This window comes from Tamandua tetradactyla, chromosome 16, assembly GCF_023851605.1.
Source record: "Tamandua tetradactyla isolate mTamTet1 chromosome 16, mTamTet1.pri, whole genome shotgun sequence".
NCBI classification, from domain to species: Eukaryota; Metazoa; Chordata; class Mammalia; order Pilosa; family Myrmecophagidae; genus Tamandua; species Tamandua tetradactyla.
In genome coordinates, this window is record NC_135342.1 from 79,502,939 (window position 1) to 79,521,504 (window position 18,566).

Genomic DNA, 18,566 nt, shown 5'->3' on the forward strand with positions numbered 1-18,566 from the left:
GAGGGCACGTCACGGCCTCAGGGACTGTGCCTGGGCTGCTTTGCAGACAGGCCGAGTCTCCTAGAGATCCAGCACCTTGCATTAATGTGATGAACGACAGAGCCTTCCGGTGGTTTCCAGATTCTTCTCCTACCCACCCGCCTAGTCGCTGCCCCTCCTCCACAGCTCAGCCGTAACTGGAGGTTGAAAGGTGGTTCTTCCCAACATTTGCCCATTTGCTAATTTGACCATTTAGGATGCCCCCACTTTTCCGACTACCGTAAATGATGCACGATTTCCGGGACTAAAGCTTTTCTCATAGTTTGGAATATTTTCCCCGGTCCTGACCCAGAAGTGGGGGAACTGGGTCAGAGGAGCTGAATGTGATTTTGAGGCTGGGGGGGCAGGTTCCACCAGTGGGCCTTGGAATAACTGGGGGTGAGGGTAGGGCCAGCAAGAAGGCCCGGCGCTCGTGACTTCTGTGCCCGGCTCACTTGCACACAGGGCGTGGGGACAGACCAAGGGCTCTGGGTGAAGGGGTGGTAGCCAGCGCCGGCACCCCGGACCCTCTTAGCAGCCTGTGGTCAGGGGTAGTTTCCCGAGGCCAGACAGAAGCGGCAAGGATGGGTCAGCACAACCGGGCCACGTCTGTCTGAAATCTGTTAGTGAAGTCTGTCTGCAAGTCTGTCTGTACCCATATGTCTGGCACGCTCTGACTCACGTCTGGGCGACTTTGTGAGCCCAGGGGCAGAGGGGGCTGAGCTGGGAGTCGGGAGATGAGGCTTTCCTAAGGCTCTGATGGAAACACCCTGCAGAGTTGGGGCTTGTCGCGCAGACCCCTGGAGCTCCTTACCTGTTGGCAAAGCAGGCACGATGGCACCAGCCTTGCCTAACACACTTCAGGGCTCGAATGAGCGGTGCATGCATTTGGTATGAAGGAGCGCCCATTCTGTGCCAGGACGGCACCAGGTGATGGCAGTGCTTGGGGGGCCAGACCACTGGCCTGAGGTGCTGAGGGAAGGTCACGTCCGCCAGGGTAGCCGTGGGTGCATTGGCGGTCATGTGGAGGACTCAGGGAGGACTCCCCCGAGTTAGCGAAGGAGCAGGAAGTGGGAGCCAGGCCATGAGAGCAGGAAAGGTGTTTCTTGCAGGAGGAACCACATGTACAGAGGCTTGGAGGCATGAGACAGCATGGCCATGACAGAGGGCAAAGAGACAGATGTGCATTTATGCCTCGGGGCAGACGCCCTCCTGGCTGTGCCTACCATAGGGTAGGGGCTCCGAAGTATGCCTTAAATGGGATTTCTCCACCCTCACCGCTCACGCTCCAGTGCCTCTCCTCTGTTAGCTTTGAGGCTGGGCTCCACACCCATCTTTGGTGAAGTGATTCCTGATTCATGGACAAGTCTGGGCTTTAGGGTTGGACACACCTGTTGTAAGAATTGCAACCCTGCCACGTCCCAGGCTCCCCGAGCCTCAGTCTTCCTGTCTGGAAGCTGGAGTCGTGATGCCAATCTCTCAGGGTCAGAGTCGAGCCGCGCCCACCTCCAGCCCCTTCCCCGAATTCCCACGTCCACTGTCCCTCTTCAGGCAGGTCCTCGTCCTCACCAGGTTCATCCAGAGGGATCAGACCCCTGTCAGATCCCTACCGACTCCAGGACAGGCCAGTGAGTCCTGCTCACTGGGCTTCTGCTCAGCTCTCCTGCCGCTCTTCGCTCAAACCCAGTAGCAGCGCGGCGGAGCTTTTAAAGCACGTCATGCCTCGGTGAGGGGCACTCTCTGTGTGCACGCAGCAGGCACTGCCCTGACGAGGGGGGCACTCAGATCAGGGTCGTCTCTCCCACCTACAGGCTGTATGGACTTGGCATGCTGCTCATCCTCTCCGGGCCTCAGTTTACCCATCTGTAACAGTAAAAATAGCAGTCCTTCCCTTAGAAGGCTTGCTGGAGAGATGTGGGCAGAGCCCCCGACACTTCGTGAACCCCTACAGACATGGCCCGCCAGTCCCTGGGAGGAGCGGGACACGTTACTGCACCCCCACCTTGCATGGCGTGCTTCACCACCTGTGGGGAGGACCGCCTGTCTCCCAGCCTGGGGGCCCTCTTCCATCTCAGGAATGTGACCCTTGCCTTCTCCTCCTTGGAATTACAGCTCTGGGTCACACTCCTTCGCCGCACACTCTGTGCCAGGGTTACACCCAGACTCCCCTCAGACCTTGAGCGCCCTGTTGTTCAACTGCCAGTTCACCCAGCGCTGCAGGGGCGCAGAACTGTTTGAGTAAATACAACCCCAGTATCCCCAGAAGGTTGTTTCCAAAGAGCAGGTGTGCTCAGAGATGCCCACTCCTTAAATGAGCAGTTTACTCACTCAACGGAGCCTCTGTGCTCACTTCTTTATTTTTGGTGGAAAGTACCCAACTCCGCTTGGCAGGCTTCCCGATTTTCTTAGCTAACCATGCAGAAGGTCTCCCGAACAGCGGCTTACCTGCTTAAGCTACCTGATAAGCGTTGTGAGGTGCCTGGTAGGCCTTGACCGCTAATGGAGATGGGGCAGGGATTAGGAGAGGAGAAAATAGACATCTCCTCCCCGCCACCCTTCCCTGTGTGTGGATAAAGGGCTTTGGAGGACGCTGCGGGACTCCTGCCCAGCCACTTCCTGGCTGTGTGAGCTTAGGCAGATGGCTTAGCCTCTCTGAGCCTCGGTTTCCCCACCTGTGAAACGGGGTCATTTGTGCCTCCCAGGTCAGTGAGGGGATTCTATGAAAGGATGAGGGAAAAGGGCCAGACCTGATGTGTAACCATTTCACCCTTGAATGGCATGGGGGTGGGGTCCGCAGCTCGGTGAACAGTGTCACGTACCTGCATCTCCACGACCTGTGCTGAAAAGCATCAGGGCGACCCTGCAGTGACCTCACGGAATGTCCCGGGGCTGCTGACGGAGAATTGCAATTAGGACGCACTCAAATACAGCCGGCCTCCAGCGGCCCTCCACCTCCCGCGGGCGTGGCCGAGGGCAAGGACATTTTGCCCATATTCTTAAATAGCGAGTCCTCAAATGTCATAGCCTGCTGTAGCGAACTATATTAGGCTAAATAAAGCTCTGCTTATGAGGAATACAAATGGGAGAGGCCAATGGAAGCAAACCTGGCTTATTTCAAAGACAGCCCCGGCTTCCAGTCAAGAGCAAAACTGAATAGCCACTTTCAAGGGCAGCGCAGACGGCAGCGGAGGTTTGGAAACCCAGCGTCTTTGTAGGTTTTTGCCTATACTGGTGGCTACAGCCTTCCCTCCTTCTATAATTTTTTTCAACTTTTGTCGTGGGGTATCTGTATTTTTCTTCAGGTGACAGAACACTTCGGGAGCTCAGGTATTTATTCAGGCAGCAGTTTTCCTGAGCACCTGCGTGTGCTGAGTGTGCGGCGGTGTGGGAGGCAGGCCAGGCTCCCAGCTCCTGGAGGTGACAGGCCTGGTTTGGGGAGGGGAGACCCTGGTGTCTGCTGCCGGGGGGACTGTGAGGGGTGGCACAGAAACACTTAGAGTGACAGAGTTGTCACTCGGCACCGCCTAAGCACCCTCAAGCCTAGAGCCCACCTCTCTTCCTCTCCATCTCTCTGGCACAAGTCAGCCTGGGGCTGGGGCTGGGGGTAATGAACTCCATCCAGGAAACAGAAGCAGAAGGTCTCAGCCCCAAGGAGCATCAAGAAAACACTCATGGGGATATTTAGTGTTGTATAGACATAGAACGTTTGGTCTGCCCTTTGGAGAAGAGAAGCTATTGCTACTGGGAGGAACTGGAAATAAAACCCGAGAATTGATGGACTCGAATTTGAATTCCGTAACAAGGAGGCCGTGAAGTACATTATTTCTCTTTGCTAAGTTTCCCAGACCTGTATTAGTTGAACAGAACCAACAGGAGATACATACCTAGGTATATAGATATGTAAATATGGTGAGATTTATTACAAGAGTTAGCTAATGCAGCTGTGGGGAGGGCAAGTCTGTATCCGTAGGGCAGGTGGCCAGCAAAGACTCCAGTGAAGGTTTTAACGAATTCCCCAGGAGAAGCTGGCTAGCTGAAGTAGAGATACGGAATACTCTCACAGTAGCAAGTAGGCCAGGCTTGACCAAACCACTGGGCACAGTCATCTGACCAAGCGAACACCTGAACTTAAGCCTCACAGCACCAAATGCACCTATCATTTTTTGCATCCGGGAGCTCCACAGGCAGAGCTCTCCAGCTCAGGTCCGCAGACAGATGGGGCAGTGGGGAGGTGGGGGAGGTTGGGGAAAGGGCAGCCACAAAGGTAGGAAGGAGCCCTGTGAGAGACGCGCTGGTTCAGCCTTCACAATGCCATCAAGTAAAGGAAAATAGCAGTTTACAGTTTGGGACCTGGTGCTCTGCTTAGAAATGCGGGCAAGTGCTTGATAATTGTCTTTCATGCTGAAAACCGGATGACACAGAGCTAATATTTAATACATGTGATATGCTCAGTTCATCATAATAGTTGAAAACATGGGGCTGTGGTTGGAAAAATAATGTGGTATTTTCAGGGTGGGGGGGGAGATTGGGACCCAATAAACAAGCTTTCTTTTTAAGCTGTGGTTGGGTCTTTGGAGAGTCCCACAGGATGGTCCCATGTTCTTGGTTTGATGCAGAGAAGTGACTGAGCTGGTTAAAGGCCCCTCACTCTCCGGGTAGACCAGGAGCAGGACTAGCTGGTGGGGAGGTGAAGTTGATGGGTTCCCAGAGCCCTGGCATGGGAAGACTTAATTTCCCAGTAAAAATGTAGGGCAGGGGGATCCCCAGGGAGGCAGTGACCACTCTGGGCAGACCACCGAGGGCAGGCGGAGGTGGGACAAGAAACCACGTTCCTCCAGGCATGGGTGCCCGGGCCTCCTGACCCCTGCTCGGCCGGCTCTCCTGGGCCCAGGCAAGCACAGTGGCGGGAGGGTTGCCAGCCCATCTGGGCTGGTAGAATTCTACCTGGCCAGAGCTCTGTGCAAATGCAGGTCTCTCTTTGCAACTGAAAAACGATTATTTGTGAAGCCAAACCTCAGCCAGGGTTCATTTTCAAATTATTTTTTTTTCCCTCCAAGTACATATTTGCTGAACCCCAGTGTGTTATTTTCTCTCCCTCTCCACTGTGAAGAAGAGACCTATGACCGAAAACTTGAAACCGACGCGATGAACGAGGTGGAAATGGCGCCGGTTCCCGACGAGCAGCCCATGTGGGTGCAGCAGAGGGTGCCCGGCCCACTGAAGCCCAAGACAACCCCCACACCCAGCTACATGAGTGAGTGGGGGTGGGGCCCTGCCTCCCAGGGGCGGGCCGAGCGGGTTCTTGAGGGCGGACGGCGCAACGGGCTGGTGGGTTGAGGAGGGTCCAAGTTGGCCACCAGCCGGAACAGGGCAGGGTGTTGGTCACAAAAGTGCAAGCTTAAGACATCTTGAAACAATATTTTAATGTCATTTTTAAAAGCAGGCATTATAGGAGCTCCACTGGGGGTGGCTGCCACCCCACCCTCACCCCAGCCAGGCAGGTATTTTAAGGTTGGATGTCCCCTTGTCCTTTCCAGGGGGACGGGGTGGGAGCAGAGAGCAGAGCGCAAGGCCCCTGCCCCACCCGCCAGCTCCGTGGCACTGGTTCCCCAACTCTCACTCTCTGTTTGCTCAGCCAGAAAATGGGGGTAGCGAAGCCTCTGCCAGGTGGCAGAGAGCACTGCCTGCTCACGTGGGCCACCTGTGTCGGCTGAGGCCTCCCTGCGCGTCCAGAGCGGCCTGGCGCTGCCTCCCCGTGTGACCGAGGGGACAGGGCGGGGCAGGGGCTGCTGTCCCTACCGCTCCTGAGTGTTCCCGGCTGCTGAGGGTCTCCCCCACCCCGCCCCCCGCCCTGCTCTTCCTGGCCCCACTGCACCTCCCAAGGGGTTTCTTGTTTCTGCCACCCAGACTGTCCCGAAGCTGTGGCCACCTGTGTACACAGATGCTGCTGCCCGAGGGCTAGGGCTGGGAGGGACACTTTTCCAGGGGCGGCAGCAGGCAGAGGCTCTGTCGTGCCCTCACGCTTCAAGCCTCGAGACACGGGAGCCACCTTCAGTAAGGCACAGCTTGTGCTCATCCTTCTCAGAGATGCTCTCTCCTTTTTCCAGCTATGTCTCCCTCCCCCAGACTTTCTGTTCTTTTGTGCTTTCCAGGTTTTTCTCCCCCCTAACTTTCTGCCTGACTTTTAATCATCCTGTAGTTTTCTTTGACCAGGAAATACACCAATGCTCCTTTTTATCCAAACGTTCAAGATGGTTCCATTGTTTCTTTTAAGTATACAGAATTATAATGTAATATACAACATTTCCCAAACAATACTCCAGGATTCTGATAGGTCTCTATAAAATAAACAAAAATATAAAGCTTGGCAAAGTCTTCTTGGCTGTAGGGGGAGAGGACTCAGGTGAGAACAGCGGGCCCCCCAGCGTCCTGCCTCCCTGTCCAAGTCCTGGGCCCCAGAAACCTCCTGGCTGGCGAGCATAGCATGTGCTGCCCCATGCCCAGGCTTCTTTCCTGAACTGCCTCACTTGACCTTCACAGATAAGAGGCTGGAACCTCTTAGAGGGGGAGTGACTTGTCCAGAGTCACGCAGACGCTAAGTGGTGGATCTGGGCTTGGAATCCCGTGACTGAGCCTGTGGGTGTCAGCCAATGTCCTGCTCACCTGCGCCTGGATTCCGGGTGCCCCTTGGGTCCCCCATTCGCCCTCCTGGAGGGTTCTTGCTGGGATGTAATTCTCCGCATCTCTCTCCTAGCCCAAGTCATCAGGTGTGACACCAAGTTGAAGGACAAGTGCAAAGGGTCCACGTGCAACAGGTGAGGTCTCAGCTGGTCCCTGTCTTGCTGCTGCTTTTAGCCCTTTGAAGCAGCCTGGGGTGGGCGTGGGAGAGATTGGACTCCATCGGCCTCCTGTGACCCAAGCCCAGCTGGGCAGAAGCTCAGGGAGAAGCAGTATTCCCTCCTTTAGCACAGAAGGTGCCCGGGTTGAGTGGGAAGCTAAGTTGGTCCTGCCATAAATTGAGCTCCACTGAGCCCCACTGAACCCCACTGAACCACTGCCGTTCATCAAGAGCTTGGGGCACGGGGACGACCCATTTCTGTAGGTCCAGAGCAGGGATTTTCAACCTCAGGGTGCCTGACATGTGGGGCTGGAGAACTCGCTGAGGTGGGGGCCGTTTTGGCAGTGTGGGGTGTTGAGCAGCATCCCTGGCCTCTCCCCACTAGATGCCCCCAACAGGTGTGACGTCCAAAAATGTCTCCAGACATCACCAAACGTCTCCTGGGGAGGGCGGGCAGAGTCGCCTCTGGCTGAGAACGGTATCTCCTCCCACCTGGGTCTGTGTTCCAGCAGGGCCTGTGTCCCTGCACAGCTTGCCGACCACCATGAAATGCAGTCTCAGGGACTGGGGAGCAGAACACCTCATTATTCTAACCCAGCGGTTCCCAACCCTGGCAGTGGTGTGCTGAGGGTAACTGGCTCTCAAAAAGAAACGAACAAACAGCAACAAAACAACTGATCTGTAGCATTTGCCAGTTGCTGTGGTATAAATGCATCCATTGGGGCTGACTTGCAGCTCCCTGCAGTTTAACAACCAGCTCGTGGGATTCATGAATATTTAACACACTGCTCAGCTAGCCATGACCAGCCGGCTCAGCTCACCATGGGTTTCTACGTTAGAATCATCTGGGGAAAGCTTTGAAGAGACTCATTTTAGAGCCACCACCCAGATTAGCTGATTTAAGTAGTCTGGGTGGGGTTCAAGCATCCCCCCCACCCGGGTAATTCTAAAGTGCACCCAGGGTTGCGAGCCCAAAGCTAGAGTGTAGTTCTCAAACCTGCAAATTTAGCAGAAGCCCCTGTGGAATCTGTTAAAAATTCCAGCTGCAGCCTCTTCCCGGAGCTCCTGATCCAGGGCGGGTGGCCGGCTTGGGGATTTGCCCATCGTACCTTGAGAAACGCTGAATGGGAGCATTTGCGCTGGCCCCTGAGCTAAGATGAGCCCACATGGAGGTGTTTGCTTTGTGTGGAGCTGCAGGAGCTGAATGGTGGGCTCGGGGCAGGGGCAGGACACAGCCCAAGGCCAGGGAGGTGGATCCGGGCGACGGTGATGTGACGCCGTTTTCACACGGCACTGGTGCTGCCCCTGTTACAAAGTCCCTTCACCTGTATTGATTCTTCTACTCTCAAAGATGTCCCTGCATATGGGTGGGTAGGTCCTGTCTCCCAAGGCTGGAAATGGGTAAACAGTGGGTCCCAGTTTGCCGGGGACTTTCCCAGGTTCAGCATGAACATCCTGGGATAGCCCCTCAGTCCTGAGCAAACCAGAAGGTGGGGCCGCCGTGGTCAGGGATGTAACTCGACAAAGCCTTTCTGGGAGAAGCTGTGGGTTCTCAGATGAGATGAAGTTTGCAGAACCTAAAGAAATCCATGACTCGAACCTCCTCAAGGAGCCCTCTTCTCACTCAGTGTTCCTCTATTTGCCTGGTCAAGTCTGAACTTTTGGTAGGAGCCCAAAGGCAGATGCTCTGGTTAGGGGTAAAAAGGAAGCTTCCAGCTGGGAAATGCCAGGTGTACAAGGAACAGATAGGTTATATCACAGAGATGTTGACCTCAGATTACTCAAGGCTGGGGCTCCTGTCCACTCTGTGTGAAGGCTGTCAGGTGACAGGGCCTCCCCGAGTTCCATGCACGGCACGCTGAAGAGAGGGTTTAGTGCTGGGAACTGTTGGATGGGGCTGTCAGCCGGCACTACTTAGCCATTGACAGGCCCAGCAGGTCTTCTGTGCAAACCGAGGAAGGCTGCTTCCTCTTGGGTCCCACCGGATGAATAAGCTGCCAAAGGATCCCCTGGTAGTTGAATGAATTAATCCAGCTGATGGAATCATTTGATGTTGTCCATTTGGATGTTGCAGCATGCCTGCCAAGAAGAATGAGTTTGGTTTTGGCAGTGTAGCTGCCAGATTGCTCTTTCTGGCAGCAAGCAGCAAACAGGTGCAGCTGCCTCACACAGAGCCCCAGGTTCATGGTGCCAGGACCAGGCCAGCAGCAGAGAGGACGGTGCTCATCTTCCTGGGGATTCTGGCACCCATTTGTCTCAAGCTGGATCGGGTTACTTAAAAGCACGTGTTGGAAAGGGAAGGTGCCAGATCCTGTTTCAAACCTCTGGGATTTGGAATTTGGCTTGTGGTAGGACCCTGCACTCCAACTTCAGCAGGTGTGTTATGAAATAGACTTTGAACAACCCAGATGTGCCGTGAGGCGCTTCAGTGGGCTCAAACACCACCCTACGCAAAGCTGGCAATAGCCCAACAAACCCTGCAGGAGTGAAATTGGTTACCTTGTGGGCAAGATGAGCAAGGCGTGCACACACTCGGTGGTGGAATAACTTGCCTAGACTTCTTGGTCCCCGTGCATGGGGCTGGAGTGACGTTTGCAAGACTCCGTAACGAGTGGATTGGGAAGAGAGCAGGCAGCTTCTGGAAGGTATCCTCTCTGCGAACTAAGAGGTCTGTGACTTTTTGGAGAGTTCAAGGGTTGCCCTTTTGTGATGTTGTGTCTCTCTGTACTCCAGGCTCAACACAAGAACGTTCTGAGCACTTGGGGAAAAAATTAACAAGGGCTGGTGACCAGCTCTTGCCAGATAGCACTGAAACCCTCCCTGAGCAGGGAAAAGGCCTGGGTCCTTCTGCACGGAGTCCTCCAAAGACTCCCACAATCCAGGACCACCTGCAAACACGAGGGTGTCAGCAGCCTCCCCAGAAGCTGCCTGCCATCTGGCATGGGGGATTTCTTATACATGGTGCTGTTTCCAAAATAATATTTACTGGGCTTCTTTTTCTGATTTTAAAAGGTTTTCTTGTTTATTATAAGGAACTTAGGGAAAACCAATTACAACAAAATGTATATATGGGGAAAAAATGTGTCCTAGAATCAATATTAGTAGCAAATTGATATTTTCATTTCAGTCTTTTTTCTGTGCTTTCTTTAAGCTAATAGTGCTTATGCAGTTTTGTCATTGTTTTCCCATTTAACATTTTCCGAAATCGATAAGTATGCTTCCAAAACTTCATTTTTGGTGGCTGCATGATCCTCTGATCTGTGTGGCTAATCAGAAGGCTGTTTGTCCATTGCCGTTGTCTTGTTTCTAGTTTTTCACAATTATGAACAGTGGTACACCTTGGACTATCCATGCAGTTCAACCCTCCTGACTGTTTACTTGGGTTATACATCCATAAGAGAAATTAAAGAGTCAACAGGTATGCGTTTTTAAGGCTTTCTGGAACGTATGCTCCCTCAAGCAGAGTACAAAAGTATCTTCAGTATGTGGACACTCTAACGGATTAGGTTGTGTCCCCAAAGAATACCTTCAAGTCCTAAGCCCAGGCCCATGAGTGTGGCCTTGTTTAGAAATAGGGTCTTTGGAGATGTAACAAACTGAGACGGAGCTGGAGCCGGTGGGTCCTAATCCAGTATGACTGGTGTCCTTGTAAGAAGGGGAGATGTTGGACAAAGAGACCCACAGGGAAGAAGGCTGTGGGGGGGTGGAGGCGGAGCTGGGGAGATGCAGCTACAGACCAAGGAGCACCAAAGACGCCCAGAAGACGCCCGATGCCGAGGGGTGGTCTTCCCTCCAGGCTTCAGAGGAAGAGTAGCTTTGCTACACCTTGATTTCAGGTTTATGGTCTCCAGAATTTTAGTGCAATAAATTTCAGCTGTTTTTAAGTCACTAATTTGTGGTACTTTGTTGCAGCAGCCCCAGGAAACTAAGATGTGTACCATTGCTGAGTTTTATCCCGTTAAAAGAGTCTTGTAATTTGATGGATAGAAATGCATTCCCTTTTAATTTTCAGTTCTTTGAGGGCTGTTATTTGACTGTATATTTGTGTGTGTATGTGTGTTTGAAACTGTTTGTGTTTCTGCAAATTGTCTGTTTTTTTCATCTCTTGGCTTTACGTGCCAGTCTTATACACATGGAGTCTTAAAGAGAACAAACTGAATTTGTAATTGTGTTCATGTGACTATAAACTTCAGTCTGGACCTGAAGAAATTACAACTTGTTCAGAAACTGTAGATTCTAAGTGAATGAAGCGTTTCTATATTTAGTCATTGGAAGGATTGAGTAAAGAAAACGTGTAGATTCACTGAGATAGCTAATGAGCACACTGACCTTTGAAAGATCATTTTATTTCTTCTTCTCAGGTATCAGTGTCCAGGAGGCTGTTTGACCAGCAAGGCAAAGATTTTCGGAACTCTCTTTTATGAAAGCGTAAGTGCGGCTGGTGTTCCTTTAAAGGGCTTGTGTGGAGTCCTGCTGCGCATTTGTAAGAAACGCCAGTGGTTTTCCTAGAGGAGATTTTCTTTCCGCCTCCCAGCGAAGCCTCCCGTCCGCAGAGCCGTCTGCGCCTGGTGAATGGCTCCAGTCTCGGGGCCTCTCTTGGAGACAGGGCTGAGCCCGTCGGGCCCGTCTCCGTTCCAGACCCTCGTTAGCATGCGCCACTGGGCAGGAGAAGGGCCGGTTGTCACCGGCCTTGGCGTGCAGAGCCACCCAGATGAGGTCTTGGAGATAAAGCTGCCCCAGTAACAAAGGCGCGGCTATCCGCAGAGGCGTGAGCCAGACACGGGGGAACCAGGCATGGGGGGAGCCAGGCATGGGGGACCCAGACACGGGGGGGAGTCAGGCACGGGGGACCCAGACACGGGGGAGCCAGGCATGGGGGGAGCCCACGGCCGTCTTCTTGGCTCCGGGTGGGCTGGAAACAGTCACCTCGAGTGTTCCTGGGAGGAGGCTGACGGGGACGCCTGTGGATGACACGGTCGCTCTCGCCGCCCCGCCCCCACAGTCGTCCAGCATCTGCCGCGCCGCCATCCACTACGGGGTCCTCGACGACCGCGGGGGGCTGGTGGACGTCACCAGGAACGGCAGGGCGCCCTTCTTCGTGAAGTCCGAGCGGCACGGCGTGGAGTCGCTGAGGTACCACCTCTCTTCTCAGGAACCTTTCTTTCTGCTGAGAGTGTTGGCGAAACTTTGAAAAGCGCCGAAAAATATAAAGCAGGAATGAAAAATAGGCATGCCCGTGATCCCATAATTCAGAAATTGCCCCTTGGGCAATGTAGCATATTCCATATTTCCTCCCCCTGGCTGTGAGTTTTTAATCTGGTTCAGCATCCTGCTTCTTCTACCTTCCATCCCTAAGAACTCTTCAGACACTGATTTCTCTCCGTGAACATCCAGGCTGATTCCTTTTCTGACTTCCTGGAGAATGAGACTTTTCATTTTTTAATTTTTATTTTATTTTTTTTACATTGGCAGGCACTGGGAATCAAACCTGGGTCCTCTGGCATCGCAGGCAAGCATTCCTGCCTGTTGAGCCACCGTGGCCTGCCCAACTTTTCATTTTTGAAATGAGTTTTTTTTGTTTTAAGGTAATGTTTCTTCACATGCAGTGGAGTAATGGGCAGGCCATCTGGTCTTTCTGATATATGGGGTTATGATGGACAAGGCCACAAGCAGCCTGGCGGGGGTCCCAGCCCTCGAGAGTCCCCGTCTCGGTTCACCTGTAGGATCAGAGTTGCAGGTGACCCGGGTGGGGGCCATGGGTCAGGCAGGCCAGGCTCCACCTCTTACCTGACACATGACCTTGGACCTGTTGCCTCACCTCCTCTGGGTGGGCAGCACCCTCTTCTGTAAACAGGGGTCCCAATAGGACCCCTGACTGATGTCCAGCTGGTGTGCCCCGGGACAGCGAGCCAACTGCTAAAAAATGGAAACCCTTCCACAGAGCTTAGAACAGAGCTGTTGTCCTGTGCCCTGGGAATGTGCCCCCACCCAGCTGAGGAGCCCTTCTCCCATTCAGAAACTGGTGCTGGCACAGCAGCGGGCACTGGGGACCCAGCCCCAGCTCGCTCCACTGGCCAGATTTCTGAGTGGTTCACGCTGGAGCATTGCTGCCGCTGGAACTTTTTCCTTGGGCTGTATTTGTTCTTGGGATATGCACCTGCAAGGGACATTCAGGGAGACACCCCAGCCTCTACCTGCCCACCTGTGCCCTGTGAGCGCCCCTCCCAGGGTCTGGCACAAGGAAAGCCCTGAGCAAATGCTGCGGTGACTGCTTCAGAGGAGCGTGTCCAGTCCGAATCGTCAGTCATTCGGAGCAGCTCAACAACTAGATGCTTAATTTCCCTCAAGAATGCCTTGCCCTCCGGCGATACTGCAGCACCCCTTCTGCTATGGCTATGGACTGGGCCGGAGTGGGGTGGGGTTTAGGTAACAACGGGCAGAGGAGCCAAAATGAAAGCAGTGGCCACAGTCCCCAAGACCTCAGGTGTGTGCCTTCAGCACTGACCACAAAAGCTTAGTTAAGTCCAGGCAACGCCAACCAAGGTCTTCTGTCTGCACTGGCTGGTACATTCATGCCAGAGGCACTTCTGTTCCCTTCCAGCTGCCAACCTTGCAGCACTAAGGACATATTCTCCTCACAGATACTTAGGAGGTTGTGTTCTAAAGGCCTTCAGGCTGATGGAAACAACTAGAAACATGTAAATTTGAGGCTGTGAATAAAAGCAGTGCAGGAGCAAGTGCACACTTTTAGAAGCCATTCTGTTTGTGTTTAATGTTCTCTAATTTTTGTTTTACAGCAAATACAAATCTTCCAGCTCATTCACAGTGTCAAAAGTAAAAGGTAAGCCAAATGGTCTTTTTTTTTTTTAAGGGAATTTAATAAATTGGAAGTTTACAGTTCTAAGGCTGTGAAATTGTCCTAGTTAAAGCAAGTCTATAGTAATACCCAGTCTAAGGCATCCTGGGAAAGATCCCTTGGTTCAAGACGGCTGATACCATTCAGGGTTTCTCTCTCGAATGGAAGGGCACATGGCGAAGTCTGCTAGCTTTCTCTTCCGGTTTCTTGTTTCATGAAGCTCCCCCAGGGACGTTCTCTTCATCTCCAAAAGTTGTTGGCTGGTGGACTCTGTCTCTCTTGGAATCTCATGGCTTTCTAGCTGGCTGGTCTCTTAGGTGACCATGATACACAGATTGTTTAAGGTTTCCCTGGAAATTTCGTCCTATTGATTTAATGTTGTCACTCCTGCTAATGATGCTGCTCTCCGTATGGTAAAGGGGCAATTTTACTAAGAAGTTCCTGAGGAGGTGATCTTTTTAACTAGTTTCTAAACATGTCTAGACTTAGTCTTGGCCCTCAGTGGCTGAACTTGAAGCCCAGGCCGGGATTCCCAGCTGAATGTGCCAGAAATACTGACCCCCGGGTCTCGAGTGGTTCCTAGGTGGCATTGGGAGTGTCCATGTCTCACGGTTGTTGGGGTTGCCTGGAGCGTTGTGTTAAGAAAGAGTCTGAGCCTCCATCTGGGCTCAGCAGAATAAAGCAGGGCTCGATAGATTAACAGTGTCTGCCTTGCAAGAGAGGGAGACGCCGAGTTGGCATGGCACGTTTCCCTCGGGCATTTTCATCTGGCAGGTGGGCTGGATGAGTGAGAGAGTGTGCTACTGCCAGAAGTGGAAGTAGGGACTGCAGGTGACCATCTGGGCCCTATAGGAATCATCTCAGGCAGGCAGGGAAGCAGGGACACCTGTCTCAGTGTCCTCCCCTGGGCCTTCACCCACTGACCATCCCTTTCCTTTGGGAAAGTGAGTCCTGGCTTTGCCTGGTTATAAGAATATCTGGCTAGCTACCTCTATGAACATTTGTAGGACTTTCTTTCCTTATTACAAAAATAATAACTGCTGCTTATTCCAGATAATTTTAAAACTGCAGAGCAGAGAAAAAGAAAAGACATCGTATATTTTATTATGCAGAGATCACCGCTGTGAATATTTTGGTGGCTAACTTACAGGGTTTTTTTTCTGTGTATTAAGAGCATATATGTTAGTAGCATTTACTTGATCTACTTTAAAAAAATTGAAATGGAATTACTGTATAAACAGTTAGTAACCTGATTTCCTTTCCCAATAAAATGTATCAGGAATATACCTCTGTGCCTTTAAATGGTCTTCTAAAGTGTCATTTAAATGCCCTCCACAGTACTCTACTGCATAGAGACATTAACCAGTCCCCTTGTTGGAGTGGGACAGAGCCTTGACCTGGGCGAGTGGAAAGACGACCAGGGGCTGGCAGACAGTGGCTGGGGGGCCTTGTGTGCTCTGCTGCCCGGTTTTGTAACTGAAGTTTGTAGGAACACAGCCGCACTCATTCATCCATAGTGGTCCAGGGCTGTTTTGTGCTACGCCAGCAGAGTTGCGTCGCCATGACAGAATCCACATGGCCTCCACAGCCAAAAACATTCACCATCTGGCCTGTTGTTTAAAAGTTTGCTGATTCCTGGGCCAGAGGAAGAAATGCAATTGGTGACCACAAATGGCCAGTAATGTAACTGTGTCCTTACGTCTGTTTTTGACCTTGAAGAAGAGCCACCTGCCCTTGGCAGGGGTGAACTGGCAGCACATACAGGCAAGTGGTGTGTGGTGTGGTGGAAAGAGTTCTAGACTGAGAATCAAAACTGGAATCTCACCCAAGTGCTGTGAGGTCTCAAGGGATTCTCTCAGCCTTCTGAGCCTCGGCTTCCTCATCTGAGGGGTAGTTAGAATAGTGCTGATGAGGACTGAATGGGATAAAGTACAGGAAAGGCTTCAAAATTGAAAAGCTTTGCTCAAATGGGAAGTTCTGTTGTCCAGTGGAGACAACCTTGACCTTAGGCCATGGATTTGTCTTAAACCCTGAGTGGCTCTTAGCGAGTTCCCAGGAGCACTGGCCCTGCAGCGTTTTGTTCCATGAGACCCATAGAGCCTGTGGTCCAGCAGCCCATTGCACGGGGGGGTAGACTGAGGCCCAGTCTGCTGGGGACCTGACCTTCCCCCATTGTTCCTGTTCACAGTGCAGGACCTGGACTGCTACACCACCGTTGCACAACTCTGCCCATTTGAAAAGTCGGGGACTCACTGCCCAAGGTAAAGCGGGGGGGGGGGGAGGGCACTGCCAAGAGCTGGGTGGGCTTGGGGGTCCCTGCGAGGGGGCGTTGCTGCTGTTCAGGCCCCCCAGAGGAATCTGTTTCTCACACAAGAGAAGAAGGAGCTGTGCTGGGTTGGGGGCGTTGTCTCATGGCAAAGCAGGCACAGCAGTGTTCCGGGCTGGGGTCGCACGTGCACACACCCAGGAGTAGACTACCTCGTGCTCAAAGGCAGGGACCCACCACACCCTTCCTTTAGACCACGGCTCTCATCCCGAGAGCCCCCCACCCAGACCAATTAAATCTGAGTCTCTGAGGGTGGGGCTCAGGCAGGAGTATTGGTATTCTCTAGAAGCTTCTAGGTGATTCCACTGGGCAGCTGGGACCGAGAACCTTGCTGAGAACTTACATGAGAAAATGATTTTGTCCACTTGAAATTGCTGCGACTCACTAGAGAGAATATTTTTATTTATATAGACTCCATTTGCCTGTAAGCTTTTCTCCAACCCCTCAGACTGAGATTTGACCTTCTTGGTCTCTTAGATCGATTTTAGAGACTTTGGGAGCTGGATACAGGTTTGCTTCTTTAAGTCAGTGTATTGGTTGTTGTGCTAGAACTGTAATGTTGTCTGTGGGTCCCTCAGGATTAGTTTTACGTCATTGTTGTTAATCATCTTTATCAAAGAACAATTTGTACACAATAAAATTCACCAATTATAAGTAGACAATTTGGTGTGTTTGACAAATGTATACAGCCATGTAACTACCAGAAATCGTGGCATAGAATGTTTTCATCATCCCCAAAAGTTTCCTTGTAGTCAGTGACTCTCCCTTGCCCTTACCCACAGCCCCTGGAAACCACTGATCTGTTTTCTGTCACTATAATTGTGCTTCTTCTGGAATTTCATCTAAATGGAGCCATCACTGTACATAGATTTTTGTGTCTGGCTTCTTCTGCTCAGCAGAATGCTTTTGAGATTCTTCTGTGTTGTCGAGTGGACCAGTAGTTTATTCTGTGTTGCTGAGCAGAATTCCATTCTGTGGGTATAGCACAATGCCTGTATCCTGGGAACAGGTTTTACATGCATCTGCCAAGACCTTCTCAGTTGTTGGAGCATGATGCATCACAGCATAAAAGAAAGGGAAGCTAGGTGACATTTGTCTCTAAAGTGTCTCATAGTTCACCTTGGAAAGGGGAAAAATAAAGCATTCTCAGGAGTCTCCTTTGATTGAATAGGTCGTTAACTCCTTTGGAATTACCTATTTGTCACTTAGAAATTTCTCAGCCTTCAGAAAATATATCCTAAGCAAAGCTGCCTTTCAAACAAAGCAAGCGTTCTGATTTACCTCCATTGTAAACTTAGATATATAGTGGGTGTTCCTGGTATCCTATGTAGAGAAGCTCTGAGGCTGGATAATATAGCCTTCCATGAGCCTGGAAACTTCTGGATTCTCCTAGGAAATGGCTGACCTTAGAAACAGTAGGCGGAAACCCCGAGGTCTGAACAGAGGTCTGAACTCTGGGAGGGTGCCCCTGGTAGGGAAAGGTAGGGCTCCCCCCACCTGCCTGGGGCTTTCTCACTGGCTTCTGGAGCCTCTTCCATGTTGCTTGAGCATTCCGGTGAGGGTAGTAACCTTTTAGTGATTTTCTTGAACATCAAAAAGAGAAGCAGAGGGGAAATTTGGAATATATGGATAGACTAAAAGTAAAACTTAACATGGTTTAAGTATCCAATGTATGAGTTTCTGACCCACCATTCCAGAAGTAGGAAAGAACATTCCCAGACTCTCAAATTCATCTTTTTAAAAAGTCACACACATATACAACTAACACTCTTTTCTCTCCTCCCTGTGCACCCACCACATGATGGTTACAACGTCTCAACCCCTTTGCCTGCCTTTCCTCCCTCCCAGAATCCTGCCTGTCTCAGAGCCAGATGGCTCCAGCCGCCATTTTGGTTTCTTGGTCTCTGGACTCCAGCCCATGGTGTGCTGTTCCAGATGAACACAAAAGTACTTTTCTTGAGTAAAGCTCATGTTTTTTCCTGGTTTGAATCTCTCAAACCTAGGAGCCACCCATTTCCAGTTAGAGGAGCCCTCCTCATTCCCAGTGTGGTTGGTTGGCAGGGCTGTGGTGACCGAGCAACCGAGATTTCACATCTCTGTCTCGGCTTATCAGGGCCCCTCCCTGGAAGCGTCTGTGACTCATTGAGGTGAAGCCTCTCCCTCCACACCCCTCTCCCTCCACACAGGAAAGCGGCCTTTAAAAAAGTCTATTGATTATGATCTCCATAATGTACCTGCGGTGTGAACTGGCCGACACCCAAGAATAGGAGGCACAGTCTTTCACAGCTTCATGCTCTCAGCAGTCAGAGTCCTGTTCCCTTTTACATTTGTGTGTGTGTGTGTGTGAGAGAGAGAGAGATTTTATAAGAGTTTTTAAACTTCTGCATGCATTGTTTAAGAAAACGAAAAATATCTTTACCACCAGGGTGGGAAATAAATATTCTTTTCTTTTAGAGTAAAGCTATATGGTAGTTTTCTTTCCTACTTCTTAGATCCTGAAACTCAGATAAAGAGAGCCAGCTTCTTCT

General features: G+C 51.6%; 1 protein-coding gene across 3 annotated transcripts in view; it reads left to right on the plus strand.

Moving 5' to 3' along the window:
• CRISPLD2 (cysteine rich secretory protein LCCL domain containing 2) overlaps positions 1-18,566 on the plus strand; it is a 78,213-nt gene that overhangs the window by 39,326 nt on the left and 20,321 nt on the right. For all 3 annotated transcript variants that reach the window (XM_077133209.1, XM_077133210.1, XM_077133208.1), the window contains 6 exons: positions 5,129-5,272; positions 6,773-6,833; positions 11,218-11,284; positions 11,859-11,989; positions 13,654-13,697; positions 15,901-15,973. In XM_077133209.1, coding sequence (XP_076989324.1) covers positions 5,129-5,272; positions 6,773-6,833; positions 11,218-11,284; positions 11,859-11,989; positions 13,654-13,697; positions 15,901-15,973 — 520 coding nt within the window. The remainder of the gene's footprint in view (positions 1-5,128; positions 5,273-6,772; positions 6,834-11,217; positions 11,285-11,858; positions 11,990-13,653; positions 13,698-15,900; positions 15,974-18,566) is intronic.